General features: G+C 37.7%; 1 protein-coding gene across 3 annotated transcripts; it reads right to left on the minus strand.

Annotated features, from left to right (window-relative positions):
• Positions 1-11,434: 11,434 nt before the first annotated feature.
• Rm62 (ATP-dependent RNA helicase Rm62) lies at positions 11,435-18,545 on the minus strand. 3 transcript variants are annotated; one of them, XM_014235102.3, is made up of 5 exons: positions 18,028-18,541; positions 15,705-16,802; positions 15,361-15,599; positions 12,665-12,843; positions 11,435-12,570 (listed from the first exon to the last, which is right to left on the minus strand). In XM_014235102.3, exons 1-5 carry the CDS (start codon positions 18,465-18,467, stop codon positions 12,247-12,249), a joined length of 2,280 nt encoding a protein of 759 aa, XP_014090577.3. In that variant the 5' UTR covers positions 18,468-18,541; the 3' UTR covers positions 11,435-12,246. The 3 variants fall into 3 exon arrangements, with proteins under 3 accessions (XP_014090577.3, XP_014090576.3, XP_069962210.1); XM_014235101.3 differs by having other exon boundaries at positions 15,705-16,817; positions 18,028-18,540; XM_070106109.1 differs by lacking the exons at positions 11,435-12,570; positions 12,665-12,843 and adding an exon at positions 13,459-14,965 and having other exon boundaries at positions 15,705-16,817; positions 18,028-18,545.
• Between the last annotated feature and the right edge of the window lie 1,093 nt (positions 18,546-19,638).

Genomic DNA, 19,638 nt, shown 5'->3' on the forward strand with positions numbered 1-19,638 from the left:
TCAGCCGCCATATACCTTAGCGAAATATTTTCAAACTTTCGGTTTACTTCATAGCGCATATATCGGCCAATATGTTTTGCTATCTTAATAAAAATATGTTGATGTATTTTTCTTATAATTTTGCATTTTCATGTCTAAAATAAGTAAGATCGGGTGAAAGCTTGCCCTAGTCGCCATATAACTAATCACAGAATTTCCAAACATACGGTTGATTTTACTCCATACCATATATGTTGGTGATGGTATGTGAGGTACCCTACTGAAACTCAGGGAGCATTTTATTATGTTAATAGTATGCTTACGGAGACCAGTTAGTTACTCTCAAAAAGTTTCGTTATAACGTTTTGTCAATAAATTTCAAAAATGCTTCGCTCTGTATTAACTTTAATGGCGTGTTAACTTTTAACTTTATAAAAACTGGAAAATAAAGATTAATTTTGTTTATTAAACTAAACAGCTGTTCTGAGTGAATTAAGCCCTTATGAAGGCATAGTTTAGAGTAATTCGATTGGATGTAGGAATAAAAGCTATGCAAGTATTCAATTCGGTGCCAGCTTCTAAGTAGGTCCACACAATAGTTAATCACTTAGGGGGCATATAATGTTGCATTCTTTTCCATAAACTCTTAATAGCCCCGTTTTTTTATCTACTGTATCAAGTAGCTTTTAAGATATTACAAAAACAGCGTAATTTTTATTCGAGAATGTCCTACAATAAATTCTGCAATCCTTATTCCAAATTAATTAATTAATGGGTGTTAGCAGAGAGCCCACATTAAATACATATCTATATACATATGTGCACAGATATTATATATGTACATGTAAATAAAATATAAGTAAATAATTGTTGTGTCTTGTTTCAAGTCGCAGTTAGCGAAAGTATTTAATGACTTCAATCATAGCCATCCAATGTGGGGGATCTGGCGCAGCGTAATTAGATACAGTATGCCGAAAGCGGTCTCCGGCAAGAAGAACGAGCGCCACTTGTGCCCAATTCCTTTTTAGAATCTCACATATTGCTTTTTATGCGCAATTCTTTTAATTACATAAGCACATTAAACAACTCTCCAGTCGACATACTAAAATGTTCTTCCTTATTTATTTCGAGCATAAACACGAGCGTGTTCGTTTGTACGTTTATGTACGAAGGCTATATGTGGCATGAGAAAAATCCGGTGTGTGTCTATGATGGCTCCAAGTACCGCCAAACATAAAATGATGCGTAGGTTGCCCCAAAACATATTCGTGGAGCTCCGTCATGCGTGTGCGCTCTAATCAAAACTTTTATTTGCATGAAATTAAATTCCCAGCAATTGCACTTAATTTGGCAAACAGGCGGTGCGTTTACGCGTGATTACCTATGCATGTAAATGTACATACACACACATACACATATGGAGACCCTTCTACATAACCGCCAGTCTACTTGTATGTAAACAAATGTACAATTTTCGCTATTTTGGGAGAGAATGTTAATTGGTTGGGCCAGTGGCGGTTGCCTGCCTCAAAATGATGCCGGAAGTTAAGCAGCATCATAAATATGGCGAAAATTAAAGATGTTCGAGTATACAAGTATATAATATTACACAAGAAGTATGGAAGGGATAAGTTTGGCTGCAACCGAACAGTTTATACTTTTGAAACTTGCAAAGATCAAAGCCGGGGAAATATTATAAAAATTATTCGATGATATTTTGATATTTTATTAAGTTATAGTATAGGTCACAAACTCACTTAATTTTATTACTATATTTTACTTTGCGTTAGCTGAAATTGTATTAAATTCAACTGAAAAAGTTTAATTTAATATTATGAGTTGATGTGCAAAACGCCAACCAGCGGATCGCAATTCATTATTTTATAATATGGATATAAGGTTTCGATCGAAGTCTAGACCAATTGCATTCATACTCCCACACAATTTTTAAGAAAACTTATTCATTAAATTGTATTAAAGTGTCATACATTTTGTCAGTGATAAGTCGAAAATTATTATATAGGCTATGTTGGGAACAGAGAAAGGGATGGACTGATTGAGTTAATTTTGACATTGCTAAGGTATACTTGAGATCATATTTTCAAGAAATTTTATAAATTCATATATAATATAACTCTCACAATGGACGACATGTTCGGCACAAGGTTTTTTAGAATAACGAAAATCAATGTATGTAGTATTTGGAAATTGGGGTAATTTGTGAACGAATTTCACATATTTTCGGCATTAAACTTAGTATATCCAATATTATACATACAAACAATTTTGCTAAGGTCTCTTACTTATTTGCCGATATTTGCGATATAAAGTCAGCCGATAGTTGGAAAGTCTTTATATTAGTATATGGGGGCTAAAAGAATTATTGACCCGATATCACCCATTTTTGACATGCAGACACATAATTATCAGAAAAAGATTCTCGTCGAATTTCTATAATATATCTCACGGTTTGACCGATATTTTCGATAAAAAGTTCGCAACAGAAACTGAGGCTGTTGTTGTAACTCTTATCTAATCCCGCTTGGGTGGTAAATTTCAGTCTGGTTGTCGTTAAGGGCATCTAACGGGAGGCTCAAGAAGCGAGCGGTTTCAACGGGGTCGGACCATAGGGAGAAGGATTTTAGATAAGTGGGGTTCGTTGGGCATGCAAAGAGGTGGATAGTGTCATGCGGAGACTCATTGGATGCTGGACATATATTGGGTACGTCGGGGTCAATTCGGATAGGTAGGTGTTTAACCTGCTACAGTATCCAAAACGAAGTTGCGCAAGGGTCACTCTAGATTCTCGTGGCAACTTAAGCTCTTCGTCTGCGATGGGTAGTGGTTTTACTACAAGTACGCCATTCACTGAGAGGAGGAGCTCGTTGTGTTCCTTAACCGGAAGCATACAGGTCTCACTATGCAGGTGTTCTATTGCGGACATCAAGAGGCATCCCGTGATAATCCGGAGTGCAGTGTTCTGACATGTCTGAAGCTTCTTCGCCTGCGTCGCAATACATCTAAGCGACCATATTGGTGCAGCAAAGTTTAAGACAGAAACTGGCGTTCAGATATTGGGTAACTGGGGGTTTGAATAGTTTTAGTCCGGTTTAGACAATTTTAGGTAATAAGGTGGCGCACCTTAATGGCACTATTCGTGCAAAGTTTTATCCGGATACATTCATAGGTGATTGATTCGAATACGGGAAAGTGAAAGAATCAGATGGAATTTAAAATTGTGTTACATGGTAAGTAGTTAGTCGTAGTTGTAGTCCGATTTCGCCCATTTTCTACTACCCACCAAAACAGAGAAATGTCAAGATAATATTACATACCAAATTTGGTAGATATCGGTTGAGTAGGTCCAGAGATATGAGTTTTTAGCGAAATGTGGGCGGGGCCACGCCCATCTTCTAAATGTGACCCCGGCTTCTACAAAGTCCTCTCGCGTATTTATTTATTGATTTATCGATTAATTTAACTATTTTACTATTGTAATTTTTAACAGAACCGTTATATGGTATGGTGGATATAGGCGCTAAAGTGATTTCCCTTAAGCGAATTTGCTTATTGTACATTAAGTGGTTTAGGCGATATGAAACATATATTAAATTTCTTAGAGGGAGGGGTACGCCCATTTTTTCATCATTTTTAGCCCACACTTGTCCCTTGCTACTGTGATCCCTATGCTAAATTACAGTTTTAGATCTTAATTTAGTGCTATCGTTAGATTCGACGTCGTATTCATAAACCCACGTCTCGTCACCAGTAATGATGCGTTTGATGACAATAACCAAGATCCTCCGCTATCTCTCTGACGCCAATACGACGATTTTGAAGCACTGTTTCTTTAACTTTTTAGATGTTATTAGCATTAAGAGATGATGATGAATGACTCGAATAAGGGATGTTTTCGATGACTTCAAGATCTTCACTGAATGCTTTGTGCCACTCAAATACTTGTGCTTGTGATGCAGTAGACTTCTTGAAACACTTCTGCGTTGCATTTTCAACCATTCCGTAGGCGTGATTCCATTGGAAACTCAAAACTGTTTAATCCTTTTTTCAAGTAAAAATTCCCAGAAAAATTTTCAACCATTCCGTAGGCGTGATTCCATTGGAAACTCAAAACTGTTTAATCCTTTTTTCAAGTAAAAATTCCCAGAAAAATTATTCGTGCCATCAATAGTAATCTGTTCATAATCATTTTCATATTTATATACGGATCATTCTAAAAATTAGTAAAAAATATGAAAAGTTAGTCACATTGCCAAATATCTACTTGAAACCCAGCTTCCTAACAAGTAACAACGTTATAAACTTTACCTTAATAAATTTTTAACATATTCTAAAGAAATTCGGAACTCATTCTGAAATTAATAAAAGGTAATGGTAAAATCCCAAACCCTTACGAGGACCAAATTTTTCAAAACTGTGTTCATATCGCACATCTTTACCGTTGCACTTCAGGCTTTCGCTAATCGTACTGAATAAAGTGTTTATCTTATGAGCGACACTCAGAGAATACAGAGAATAAATTGTTTACTTGAGGATATCGCTCATGTGCCTTGAAAACATCACGTACTTTTCCTTACCGCCTGCCTCCATGGTAATCCAAAGCGATGAGCTCTATTCAATATAAACCACTTATTTCTACAAGCACTATCCATCAAAAACGTTGCAGCAAGCATATTACCGACATTAAGCCGATGTCAGATCAACGAGGCAAGAAGTTGTTGCCACTTGTGTGTTCGGAAAGTTTACCATGTACCGAACGACATATACACACATAAGTAACGTTAGCGTGGAAGAAAAATCATAAAAATGTTGAACGGAAGAGGCAGAGCGGGGTAGCAGAGCTATTCAATTGTTTAAGCATTTAGCTGTATGCATAATTTATTAAAATTGCACACCTGCCGCACGTGTCAGGATCAGGCAAACGCCAAGGTAACCGCAAAACATGGCAGAAGAGCTACAAGCTTGCCGCCCCATAACTTAAACTCTGGTTGCCCCTCTTACTCCACTTACTAGCGCGAGCATGCCGCCAACATTAAAAAATTACAAAATTGATATGCAACAGAGTCCGCGAGAGCGAAAGGCCACTAAATGAGAGGAATGGAAAGTGGAGAGTTGCCGACAGCTAGGATGTCATGTAGAAATACATAAATTGTTAGCCATGAGCGCATTGCGTAGCGTAGGGTAATGGAAAGCAATTATGTTCCTGTCAGCTTACCTCTCCACAAGGCGCCAACGTGTCATTGCTGTTTTTCTTCCTTTGTGCGCGATTTCGAGAACAGGGATGCCGCTCCTGCTCCAACTTTAAGACTTTGGTTGAGAAAAGAACTCTGGAATTCTAACTAATTTCCTTCATGATAATAAAAAAAAGGGGTTTATAAAATTTTAAATTTTTTGAACATTTTAAATATAATATATGTATTTAGTGATTAGTAACTCCTTCTAAATACCCAAGGTATAAAAAATGTCGTCGTGGACCCCTATTATGGCAACTCTCCTCTTTCGTCATATAATTTATAATTGAAAGAGATGCAATTTGAGTATGAAATACAAAGTTAAGTTTTGCTATCCATTTACAAGCTATGCTTACTATTCGATAACTCTCTTTCACCAGACTTTCCCTCAAGCATCTTAATCCTTAGAACCAAATGGGGAGTATTCTCCAAATTACTGCTCTGCCTGTTTGTCTTCTCCATTTTCCTTCCAATAATAACATAGCTAACAACAGCACTCCAGTGACGGGAAGCGGCTTATTCACGTAAGTGACAGCATCAACAAGCCATGCAAAATCAACAAGAGCGCCCACCGCCTAAATAGAATAGAAAAGAAATTACAGCTCATTAGAAAATTGAAAATGCAAATAAAACATGACAGGGAGACGTAACATGTTTAAATAAAAAAATAAATGGGATGATGTGGGAAGTTGGGCGCTTGATTGCAATGTCGATGCCACCCTAACGCCAACAAGACAATTCGAGTGACGAGAATTTAGCAATGGAGCGGCACTTGAGCACGACGCCAGGTGTGACATTGAGGCCACACTCCTCGTTCGCATGCATATAAGTAGACACATACATAAGTGTGCTTTGCAATGTGTGCGGAAGCAGGGATAATGCGGCTGAAGCGCTTGTTGCCACATGCACGGTAAATAAAACACCTCTCCTCTGCCAAGCACAACCGCCCAGGCAACAGCTCGGCGCCGCAGCGTCTCATCATGCAGCGTTTAAATAGCAATAAATCTTGCATGCAACGCTGTCAAGCTAATTCTACCCACTTTCTTATTTTGCACGCCGCCATCCTATCACAGCAACCACCACTCTCACACTCCCGCCGCCTGGCGCTTTCACTTCTTTTCTTTTAGCACACGTCAATGTGGCCCGTCATTGAAAGCAGTTTGTCGGGGTCATAACAGCTTTACGACATTCCAACTTGCTGCCCGCTGCTTCACGTCTTATTGCCTTGCATCGCCATTGTTATTGCTATTGTTTATGTGTTTGCTGCGATTGTTGTTGTCTCGGATAGCAGCCCCTGGCGCGAGTCATTTTTAATGTAAAGCGGAGGCTAACGACTTTGTGGCAACATATTTGCATCGCTAATTTGGCGTAAGTCATGCTACGACAGCATATTGTGCAGATACAAGATTAAACACCAGCAATATAAATATATGTATACATAAACATGTCTACGCTTGTTTGTGTGTGCAGCTCACGAAGAACACGCATCGTGATAAGGAATATTTTAAAGAATTTATATATATAAGTCTAATAATTTTAGCAACCAGATAAAGCTATGTGTGGCCCGCACCATTCCTAGCAGGTCGCATATCTGCTACTTTTATCGCATGAAGCTTGATTCTCACGAGTTCATTTACTTCATTCATTCACTCACTTGTTACAGATCTCAACCGAAATGACATTTTGTAAATACAATGAGTTCTCTTACACGGCTGCCTTTGGTTCATTGCGCGTTTACCGTAACAAAATTCACGTAAATTGATACAGGCCTAACAGTAATGCGCTTTTACCCAAACCTCAACTGCTGATACGCCGATATTTGAGTAAAATTTCCTTAGCTTTTTCGCAGTTATCCGACTCGTTTACTGAAGTGAGGAGTTGAGCCATATGAGGGAAGTACCTAGAGCACAGAAAAAACAAGTTCGAGACTCTATGGGCGTACACTAAAGTTTAGATTTCGGGATTTGATATACTTCGAGTATCCGTAATTTTATTTTTGTTGCTTTTGTGACGCAAATCATATCAATTGGAAATTTCCGAGCTTCTTTTCTTTTTTGATTGATATTCTAAAATTATAAAATAAATTAATAAGGACTCCTTTGAAGAACAGCTTTAAAATTGCGCACGTTTCCGTTCTCGGACAAATCTCGATGGATATTTATTTTTAATGCTTCAGTTTGCATTTCCCACATAAAGCATAGTTGGACACACAAAAAATCCATATGCATATGTGTGTGTTCGTACGTCAAAAATGCAACTCTTTTGTAGTGCGTGGAAAGGACGAGACATTGCATGAGGGGTTATCATATTATCATCATTCCTTCATGCAAAAACATACATACATACATATGTATACTCTCGATATCTTCAGATAAAATGCACACCACAAGTGTTAATACATGTCCGTCCACAAGCACATACACACATATTATAGACTGTGACATTTGTGCGTGGAAAAAGAGTGCATCTGCTGATGAAGATTGTAGCCGAAGCTAACACTTAATAACCCAGTGATCAGTAGCAAAAATGACTTCGCGATAATATTCTTTCACCAGCTTCAAGTTTTGCCGCTTTGTACCCAATATCTATAATATTTTCACAGATATATACATACATATACTTTTATATATACTTAAGCATACCCTACTGATTATGACCTTCGCCCCTCTTTGAGTGTGAGCCATCAAATAGACTATCAAACATCAAGCTATCAACTGAAGGGAATGACGACTATTAGCGGCCAGAAACGAAAGTTGGAGTCCGAGTGAATTGGCTTCATTCGCTGTAAAAACTGCTCCGACATTCTTTAGAAAAGATGTCGTTGCCCACAAACACAACCACACATTGACTTATATACACATACAAAAATGATGTGTATGTAATGGCCGTAGCGAAACAGCATGACTGGTCAATGGCTTCTACATCATAATCACCCCCATTGGAGAATAAGCTTTTATCATCTGCTTCGCTATCAGGCCATTCTGTGACCACATTGGAGTTGGCTCTTTCACTTTATTATATTTTGCGACAAAATTACTTTGAACGTCTTTGGGGTGTTAAGTGTTTCTACTATATTTAATGATGCCTGAAAATATTTTTGCAGTCTTACTCATTTTTCTCGTTGGCTGAGGTATTGTCTTTTCTCGCCATATCAACCTTAAAGAATAAATACGAAAATTCTTGTGGTGCATTCGAGAAAGTAGTAATGTGATGTTTCCCCTCTGAATGTTGAATGATTGCTAGTTTAAAATAGTGGAAATATTCAGTAGTTTAATACTTCGTTTTAAGTCATAATAAATTCAATCTTCTATTCGACCTAACTCTGGTGCCAGAACAGTTGAATTGGAGCGATGCCTCAGGGTAGCCGTTTTAACTCTCTTAATGATGATGTGATATGCAGGTGATGTGTTTTCTACTGTTCGAATATGTTGACCTGAGTGCCTATGACTAACTTTTTATTAAAAAATCGATCAATCTGTATGATAAAACAATGAAACTTAGAAACCGTATTTTCCTGGTGATGCTTACTCAAATATTATTCATAACATATTTCAAGTTCCAGTTGACTTATATATCGGTCAGTATGTAAGCTACTTTAACAAAATTAAGGCACCTCTGACGGTTTTCAACCCAACCTCATTTTGGTTTTGAATTTTTGAAATTCGATATTATGATTATCAACTCAACGCTTGAAGTGTTGTCAAACTTCAACTTTTTTTGGTATTACGTTTTCAACTCTGTGCCAGTGCGGTTGACTAGAGTACCAAAAAATTGCAACTGCTAACAGGCAGTTGTAGTTGAACGGAAAAATATTAATAGAAAATGAAAAAAAAGAACTATTTTATTTTTAATTTTAAACTATTTTAATCAGTTTTAATGTGAAAAGTTTTTTGAGTTCGGGGAGTAAAATACCGAAACTGGACAAAACAAACTACAGTTTGGAAACAATGAAAAAAAATGAACGAACCGCGAGTTTGTGTTAATGTTATTCTCCTCATCTAAACGAGAATAACTTATGAATCTGCAATAAACATTATTTAAAATCCATTTCATTTGCAATAAAACATTTGCTTACTTCGTGTTAGAACGCTGGAATGGATTTGAGTGAGCATGAAGACTTTTTCTTATGAGCAGCTGAAGTTTTGGCCGTGCCGGTAGTCAACACTTTTTGCGAATTTTAATAAAGACTTGATATCTAATTCTGATACTTCTCCAGTCCCTTGAACTGCGACGCTCGTAGATATTTAAGTTTAGTTCTAGATAAGGCCGGACGTAAGCAGAGGAGGTGTTCCAGCGTCTGTCTCATGTATACTTCCCTGCATGAGTAATTGTTAGTAATGCCCATACGGTTCGCACGTAATGCCAGTAAGTTTGGACCTGTGACTAGGCCAACAGTCGTCCTGCAGTCTTCTCAAGACCGCGTGAGTAAAAAGCTTGCACGCTTTCCTTCTGCCCCTTTGCATATGATCTTGGCGAACCTGCATGCCCCTTAGGCCTTTCATCTCACCCTAATCCGTCTGTCAGCGCTTTCGGAAATTTCGTTGTATATCTTTTTAATGCTTTGTGTGTTTCTTGACCGGAACACAGTATACATATATGCAGCCGCTTTCCGCCAGCCACTATATCTACTACCTCCCTGCTTCTAGGACCATTCTCCGACGAAATACGTTGTGATATAATTGCCGCTTTGCTATCGACGTATATATAGATATTCTTCGTGCGCTGTTAGCTATCTCAGCGTGCCCCTGCGTCATCCACTCTATTTTGGTATGATTTGAAACCCTCTATCCCAGATAAGGCGTGAGGGTATGTGGTCTATCTTATCCACCGACCCTCTGCCTATCGAGCTATGTCCGAAGGTTCTTGTGTGTATTCACCTAACGCCGTCAACCTTACATCTGATTTCTCTGCCAAGATTTCCACTGCTATGTCAGTTTGTGGCAGGTTGAGTAAACTTTCAAGTGCAGCTTTTGGAGTGGTTCTTAGTGCTCCCGTTAAGTAGAAAGCAACGAGACTTTGTATTCGCTCCAACAGTTTACATTTACCTCTAGGTTAGCCGATAATGTCCATTGGTGTATGACTTTTAGAGTCTAGAAACTTGTCCGTCACTAGTATTGCTATGTTATCTGCATAGGCTATTAGTTTGGGTGCTCTGCTTTCAAATTTTTCCAGAAGCTCATTTGCTACCAGTGATCACAGGAGAGGCGATAGTACACTCCCTCCCTGAGGAGTTCCTGTTTGCGCTAGTCTGAGCAATCCGGCTTCGTTCTACTCTGCGTTAATCTTCCTACAGCTTAGTGGAGCTTTAATCCAAGTTCTAATGGAGAGCTCTGTTCTGGCTACTTCCAGGCTATTAGCGATAACACCATTGGAGACATTATGAAATGATTCGCTTATGTCAAGAAAAACGCCCAGGGCATATTCCTTATGCTCTAGAGCTTTCTCTATAAATATTAAAGGTTAACGAGTTAAGTACAGTTTCAGTGGATTCGACAGGTTAGACGATGGAATATTGTCCCTGATGTAGGCATCTATAACCTTTTCGAGTGTCTTCAGAAGGAATGATGTTAGACTTATTGGTCTATATTCTTTCGAATAGAGGGGGACTCCCCGCCTTTGTAATGAATATGGCTCTCGCTTCTCCCCAAAGGATAGGAACATAGCTAAGCCTGAAACATCCTTTATATATTGTCATCAGGTATGGCTGGAAAAATTCAGTCCAAAGTATTTTATGTTATCTTATCCGAGGGGACGCACTCTACGCTATTTGCTACAAATTGGAAGTTAGTAACGTCTGTACACCCTGGAAAATGCGTGTTGACTAGATCTTCCAATGATTTCTCACTGCAACCAGTCCGCTCTCCACATTTTTTGCATGTTAGCCTAGGCGTAGTCGGATGCTTGGAAAGTAGTTCCTAAACTTAGCTACTTCGGTTGCCTTTTCTAATTTAACGCGGAAACTCTTCCACGACTGCCTTTCGGTTATTTTATATATGATTTTAAACTATTTGAATTACTTATTTTGTTCAAATATATCGAATTGATTGCGTTCTATTTTATAACCTCCATGCAACTACAACCACGCATTTTCCTCAATATACGTGCAAGTAAATTCATTACGTTTACGTGGTCAGCCGGCGGCGAGTTGTGGGCTCGTACATATGGCCTGTCTAATATTAATTTCGCAATGATACAACAACACCAAATGGATTTCACACCAATTTTTATTGCATTTATTTTCTTATTTTTCTTCAAAGTATATGTATTGTTTTAAATCATTTTAAATTCACTTAAGTCTCATTTGATTATGGGAATTTGTTTAATTTTTTCAGATATATATATATATTTTTTTTTACATTTGCTTGTAAATGTCACTTGAAGTCTAGACGCACAGATTATAAAAATGTGCTGTTGTTGTTAATGTATTAAAGAGATACTGATAGTTTGTGCCAGTTAATGGTTGGGCGCATGGATAGATGAAGCTAACTTAGGACTACACATACAATAGACGCTATGTATGACGATATTTACGGCTACATTCTGAGTGCAAATACGCGTTTTATACAGGGCAAAATTAATATAAATATAAATAAATTTTCTTCATCACAAATTACTTTTGCAAAAGCACACGCTCATGAAGCATTAAATGTTGCCCCGTAGCAAACAAAATTTTTCAAAGATTAAACATTCGGAATAATTACTGGTCCAAACGCTGCGTTTTCTTTCTTTCTTTCTTTTACGACTCGCCCGAGAGCATGTACTTTTGATTTTCAAGTAATTTAAACTCGTTTTTGTTATTGAAAGTACTGCAGATTTGAAAAATATATAAAATGTAAACTGACTTAAACCTCACTATTAGTTATTGGCTAGGTTTAGAGTAATTTCTGTTCAAACCAGAAAATTCAACATTTGAAGCAAAAGTGGGTTTTAGTTTAATGTTAGTAGTTATATTTAAGTAAAACTGCATTTAAATGAGAAATTAATATTAATAACTTATATCCTAGCATAATTTGTATATTTAATCAAAGCGCGTATGCTGTCTGCCGCCGCCGCCGCCACTACTACTGCTGGCTGCGTTGCGGCTGCCGTAACTGTTTTCGCCGCTGTTGCCATTGTTATTGCTGTAACCGTTGCTGCGTCCGCCGGCAAATCCTCCGCCGCTGTTGCCGCCATAACCGCCACCGTAGCTGCGGCCACCACCACCATTACCGCCGCCTCCAATAGCGCCCTTTCGGAAGGTGCCATTGAAACGGGAGTTGCCGCCGCCACCACCATAACGGGAACGACCGCCATCAAATCCACGGTTATTACGCGCCATACCTTCTAGCGCAGGATTAATTTCCTTTAAAGAAAAATATAATTTGATGTCATTTCTGAGGACTAGCTTTATATAGTATTTTAGTTTTTATCTGAATCTAATTATCAATTATGTTTACCTGATTAGCCTCTCGTAATACATCAACCAGCGCTCTCGACTGTTTGGCATTATTTTTGGTGAAGAATGCATAAGAAGTGCCTTTTGTGTTGGAACGTCCAGTGCGTCCGATTCTATGAATATAATCTTCTGACGATTGTGGGTAATCGAAGTTAATTACATATTTGATACCGTCCACATCTATAGCACACATTATTTAAGTGTATTTGTGGTGAGAAGTAAGAAAATCGAAAGTTAGCTAAATGTTGTTTGAAAAAAGTTCAAAAGCAGTAGATAATAACAAACATAGGTCGGGTACATCAAAGGATTTTCGACATTTGCAAAGTAGAGCACTGTTTTTTATTCAATTTAAATTCACTTTTTAAAGATAAAGTTTTTTTGGCTGTGATGTATTAGAATATGAAATTTTTTTTTTAACTTTTCATCACTTTTGATCATTAGAATATATTAAACTAAAAGATACAGTGGACTTAAGATGTACTTTACCTTCAAATAGTCGATTTATATTCACACTCTTCTCTCGTCCCGTTCAGCGAAACGAGTGGAAGAGCATGTGGTTAAACTTTAAATATAGTCAGGGTATTTCCCTTCTAATCTGTCTCCCTTTTTTTCTCTCAATCAACATTAAATGGACACAAGATGGACGAACGATGCAGCTCGATTCCGCACGAGTTTCGAGTTAAATGCGTCTCGAGTGGAGTTCAGCGCACATCCAACTATTTGGTGGTAGAGTTTGTGCGCCGCTCGCCGACGTCGTGCATCCATCAGCCAATGTTCAGGTAAAACCACTACCGCAGGCATGTTGACAAAGAGTAGTTATCTTCATTTAACTATGACGGCCAGTAAATGTCCGTCGTTTTCTCACACTTCACCATTATATTAATATGCATATCCTCCAATTTTTATACAAACAAATCCACGTTGCAAATGTGTCCTTTGTCGGCGGTATTGTGATGCGTTTGTGGCACTTTCTAAGTTACGTTTTGCCTTTCACGAACTTTCGGCATTTCATGGAATGTGAATGTGTTGTTCAAGAATCCGCAGACGACGACGACGCTTTTTTCTGGACGTGCAGCAAATGATGAACTGGTGTTCTGTGATGTCCATGGTAGAGTTAGAACAACAGCAACAGCTTCTCAACATTTGTTTATTGTCCAAAAGAAGGTCGCCACCAGCTCGTTTGATACAAACAACCTTTCCTTTTATCGAATGAGTAAGGCAAAACATTTTCGATGCCGTGCCACGTTACAACAACCGAGCGCTTTTTACCGCGAATACGCGTTGAACAGGTCAAAGATTGCCAGCAAAAATGATAGCGGATCACTTCAGATATTAACTAATTTATTCGTAAATGTTTTTCTTTAATTTTTTCCTTTAATTACGCGCAATGAACCTGTTCCTTGCAAATCGAAATATTTTCTACAAAGTCGATACGATTCAGTCAAAGAACACATGCGATTATTATAGCGATTGTAGGATGGACATGCATTTAGTTGTATGGAGTTTCTCTTGATTGCCTGCGTGTGATTTAACGCGATTCTTTATGACGTACCAGAAAGGAAAATTCACATAAAATACTAACAAAACAATTTATTGAATTTACATAATCTGTCCCTTCGATTGGCATTTGTTTAATACTTTGAAAATTCCTATATTTATTTTCTATTTTCGAAATCGATACTTTTTAGTTTCGAAAAATACTATCACTTTAAATAAAAGATAGCAGAGGCCACATTTGCTGCATGATGATAGGGATATTGTGTACCGCAGAACTCTTTATGCACATTGCCAAATTGGGAGAAAAAGCTGGTTTTATATTTTTTTGTAAGGCAATTTTTATACAAAACACAAAATGAATAAAAAATTACACGACGACGCGACATAGATTTCGCGTGTTATGGACGAATGTTTCTGCCTTTTACTTTTTTGTAGTCTGGAGTACTTGTGTATACGCTAAGTTGCACTGAAACGCTTTGTCGCACAGGTTGTACGTGTTACATAAGCGTATCCATCTGCTGTTGCGTATTATATCTCTCCTCAAATGTGCAATGACGATGCGTGCAAACGTGTGGCAGCAGGTGGTTCGACGACATCCCTCTTTTGCATCGGAATGTGTAGACAAAGTACTGCCGCCACCGTCGCACTTTTCATTCAGCTTTTATGGAAACGCTCCGTTCAAAGAGCTTTTCGGCGGATACTTTTGCGAAAAAATTCAAGAGTTCACTTATCAACGCAATCCTAGTGAATTGCGTCATTTCAAAAGTTGATCATTTTATCCCCACCATACTACAATAATCGGCCTCTGTAAACGAAAAGAATTAGGAGAATAGATTTGGGGGAAAAGAAGGGAAAAATTCCAAATTGATTAATATGTCTTTTATCAGAGTTATGATGACTTATTTGTCACTAAAGCTAAAGTGAATTTTGGAGAACTGGTTCGAGTAAATTTAGGATCTATCGTTGAAGCATTGTCAGATGCCTAGGATCATTAGATGTAATGGAGTAGCTACTTACAATTGTAATTACTGGAATACGTGATTGCAAATGATCTGGTCATTTTTTATTCTTGTCATAGAAATTTAAAATATTTTGCAATCACGGTCAAGTAAATTTTGTAAATGTAAATAATAACATAATAAATATGGAAATGATGTTGTAATAAAATGATTTGATAGCGAGTGCACCTGCAAAACTTACCCAAACCACGTGCAGCGACATCAGTTGCTACCAGAATGTTTGACTTTCCAGAACGGAACTCACGTAAGACGTAATCACGTTCCGACTGTGACTTGTCGCCATGAATGGCGCCGCAACGCACACCGAAACTACGAATAAAACGAACTAAGTTGTCCACGCGACGTTTGGTCTCCACAAAGATTATGATCTTGCCTGGGTTTTCGCTGGTATCGTAAATTTCAGAAAGCAAAGACTTTAACCTAAAATATAAAAGGTAATAATGTTAATTAATAATCAATGAACGCATGTTTTATATAAAAGCCAACATTTTAAAAATTTCTCTAAATTGATTTCACGACACTTACTTGTCTTCTTTGTCATGTTCTTCACATACGTCAACGACTTGGCGGATATTGTGATTTGCCGATAATTCCAGAGAACCAATATTTATTTGAATGTAGTTGCCAAGAAAATCTTCAGCCAATTGCTTAACTTCTTTGGGCCAAGTAGCAGACCACATAAGTGTTTGGCGATCGGGGCGAATCTGTGACAGAATCTTGCGAATTTGAGGCTCAAAGCCCATATCTAACATACGATCAGCTTCATCCAATACCAAATATGTACAACGCTTCAGGTTGGTGGCATTCATTGCAAGAAAATCAATTAAACGACCCGGTGTGGCAATGACGATTTCACAGCCACGCTGCAAATCGCGCATTTGACCTCCTTTTGGAGCCCCACCAAAAACGCATGTGTTTCTAACGTACGATGAAGAGCCAAATTCGGTGGCAACTTGTTGAATCTGTTGAGCCAATTCTCGTGTCGGTGCCAAGACCAAAGCTATGGGTCCATCTCCCCGCTCTAACGGTTTCTGGTTGTTAATATGTACGATCGCTGGCAAGATGTACCCAAGGGTTTTGCCGGATCCAGTCTGTGCAATACCGACAAAATTCGAACCACTCATAGCAATTGGCCAACCTTGTGCCTGAATAGCTGTCGGCGCTTTATAACCTTGACGGCGTACTTCCTTCATTACATAATCTGGAAAATAGGCTTCGCTGAAATCTTGAATTGGGTTAGGGGCATTTCCACGGATGGTGATTTCATGTTCGTCCCTAAAACGTTGTACTTCATACGGGGAACGGTTTGCAACAATTGGGTGTTCTTCATAGAAATTCTTCTTGAATGGTGCAAGATTTGAGAAGTCGACATTTCCGAGGGTAAGATCTTGGGTGCCCCCACGATTGCCTCCTCCATATCCACCACCAAAACCGCTACCGCCACCAAAACCTCCGCTACCTCCACGTCCGCCACCACCACCTCCACGATTCTTGTCAACACGACCGTTTCGCACACCGTGGAAATCACCTCCATTACCGCCAGCGCCTCCATTGCGCATGCCACCGCCTCCCTGTCTGGCATGACGATCATCTCCACCACGTGCACCACGACCGCCAAAGTTCCTATCATGAGGTGCCCTAGAATAAATAGTATACTTGAAAAATCGACTATATATTTTTATAACTTTAATGCCAATATAGCATGGTATATTTCACTGGTTGATGATACTACTGCCAACAACCTTTTACGTTTATTCTGTGTATTCGAATGATTCATTTTAGAATTTTACTAAAAAATAATTCACAATTGTAAATATTGCTTCGCCGTAACAATTAATTTTGATTTTTAGCCTCTCTTAAAAAAGCGAACTATAAGAATGTGAATCAATATGGAAAAATTTTTGGTATGTCAAGTTATGCATATACGTTAAGCGCTAAAACTACTCAATTAAATCCAATATTCGAAATTTCACTGATCCTTATGTTTGAAAAAATACCGTTTTATAACTAATTCTTGAAGACTATTTTACTGTTTCGTGCACAATAATTGTTTGGTAATATAACACTAAATGTGCAATCAAACAGCAATCTTGAACAATCGCGGCTAATCAATAAGAATGGTAATTTGATTGCATTGTGCTTTTTCTCGTAAATTATATTACATCCGTACCTACCACCAAACAATAAATTACAATTGCTCGCTACCAATCAGCACGCAAAGGAAAATATGGAAATAACACATGTTACTACACATTTTTACTGCTTACCAAAATCACAACTTATTTACTTTAACCGACGATGATGAAAACGCAGAGCAAAAAAAAAAAGGAAAAGGCGAGTCTTAAAACACTGGGTAGCAACGGAATAAACTTGGTATAGTTGAAAAATGAAAGGTAGGTAATTACCGAAACAAGATCAAGCTTCGTATGACGTTAGAATAGATAGATACATATAAGCGAAGTGGATAATGCGCAGTTGTAATGAAACAATCCCCAGATATTTGTAGAACTCATGTTTTGCTATCATTTTTTACCTTTTTAATATTGCAACTAAAGCGCCAAGCCTTTAAAATCTATTTGTATACTAATTTATTTTGATTAACCATCGTAAGACTTTTTAAATACCCCTTCTCACCTTTCGTACTTCAACCCGTCATTTCTCTATAGCTATATACATACACGCTATTGAATTTATGTATACGCCATTGCAGAGAAAATCAAAATGGACGACGTACTAATAACATAGCCTCGACCACGAATTGACCACATGATGCATTATCAAGTTACAAATTTATTTAAAAAAAAATATTTAGAAATTTAAATAAAAAAATATTTAGAAATTTACTCACATTTCGTCTGGATCTATATACAAAGATGAATTTGTAAACGAGTGTTTATTGCTGGTTTTTACCGAAGACTTTTGCTTTTCTGCAGACGACGCTTCTCCTTCCACTAAATTTTCGCTCGACTTGTGAAAATACCTGTAGAAGCTTCCGGAGCTGATTATTCCACTAGAATTTGTTAAGAATGATTTCTTAATCTGTTTATACTCCGCTAATGCGTCCTTTCTGCCTGCTGTTAGATCTTGATGATGAAAAGCAAAGCTCACTGGTCTTCTGTTGGTTAGAAAAAGAAAATGGCGTCGTGCTATAGTACTCGTGGCAAATGTACGATTATTGGCCGCTGGTAAAATCAATGAATTTTTTACACACGTCACGGCGGCAATTTGTGACGGTGCTCGGCTTTCACACGAGTTTTTCGCCAAACTTTGAACCAATATTTTAAACATTTTCACTGTACTAAAAATTCCTTTCACAAGCACATTTATTGGTTACAAAGCAGCAACACCCGTGGAAATAAACCGATTATAAAATCCGTTCTTACCTAACCTCGTCCAAAAGTGGAATGACGCATTGCACGATGGCAGCGGAAAATTTCACCGAAGCATTCCGCAGAGTTGTAATTTATTCTATAACAGGGTTGCTCATCTTCCTTATTGTGAATACGCAAGAATCTTATCAAAGAAGAAGAACTTTTAAAAATTTAATATTTATTTTCTTAATGATACGTAACTCATTAATTAAAGCTGCTTGGTTTAAGTTGTCGAGTTTGAAGCAGATAAATGTGCAATCAGCTTTCACATGATGTATTCTTCCATATGGGTTGTGTTTATTCGTTATCATTAGTAGCTAAATTTTAAACTTTACCTCCGAAAATTGTTCGGAAAACTATGTAATTGTGTTGTGAAATATTAATAATTTATATATGGTGCCTTAAGTCAACGAATATACATATAATGGCCCATTCTATGCTTTGCTTACATTCATACTCAAAAACAAAGCGAAGAAAGCAAAATTGAATTTCAGAAGATTTCCGTGTCATTCGTTAATACAATTGGCGGCTGCTGCTTGCCAAAGCGAGTAAGATGAGAATTGCACATTTTGCTTCGCTTTGCTGCGTTTCGCTACGATGTGAGTCTGCTCATATAAAAGCATACATCGAACTTTTTTTATCAATTCAAAAATTCTATGAAAGCTCCATGTGAATCAGCCATAAACCATCCAGGAAATCACGACTACCGAAAATTGAATACAATGAAAGAATTAGCGCGGAAACTAACACATACCACCGTGCAACTCAAAAGACCTTTGCGTAAGAAAGGGATGAACGTTCACACGTACAATAAGCATTTCGGTTAGAATGTTCAATAGTCGACGTGATCTTAGAAACTTTAACTGAAATCTCTTATAGCGCTTTAGGATAATTAACCATTGACTTAACTGGTAATTGGCTTGTAGTGAATATTTCTACTTGAAAAACTAATGCGTTTAAAAATCATAATTTTATTTGTTATATTTAAATTAATTTAATAGTATTTAAGCATCTTTAAACATTAAAACATATGAAAAATGTACCATACAGTGACGGAACCTATTTGATACTATTGAAATCTTAAAAAT

Source organism: Bactrocera oleae, chromosome 2 (assembly GCF_042242935.1).
Source record: "Bactrocera oleae isolate idBacOlea1 chromosome 2, idBacOlea1, whole genome shotgun sequence".
Classification (NCBI taxonomy): Eukaryota; Metazoa; Arthropoda; class Insecta; order Diptera; family Tephritidae; genus Bactrocera; species Bactrocera oleae.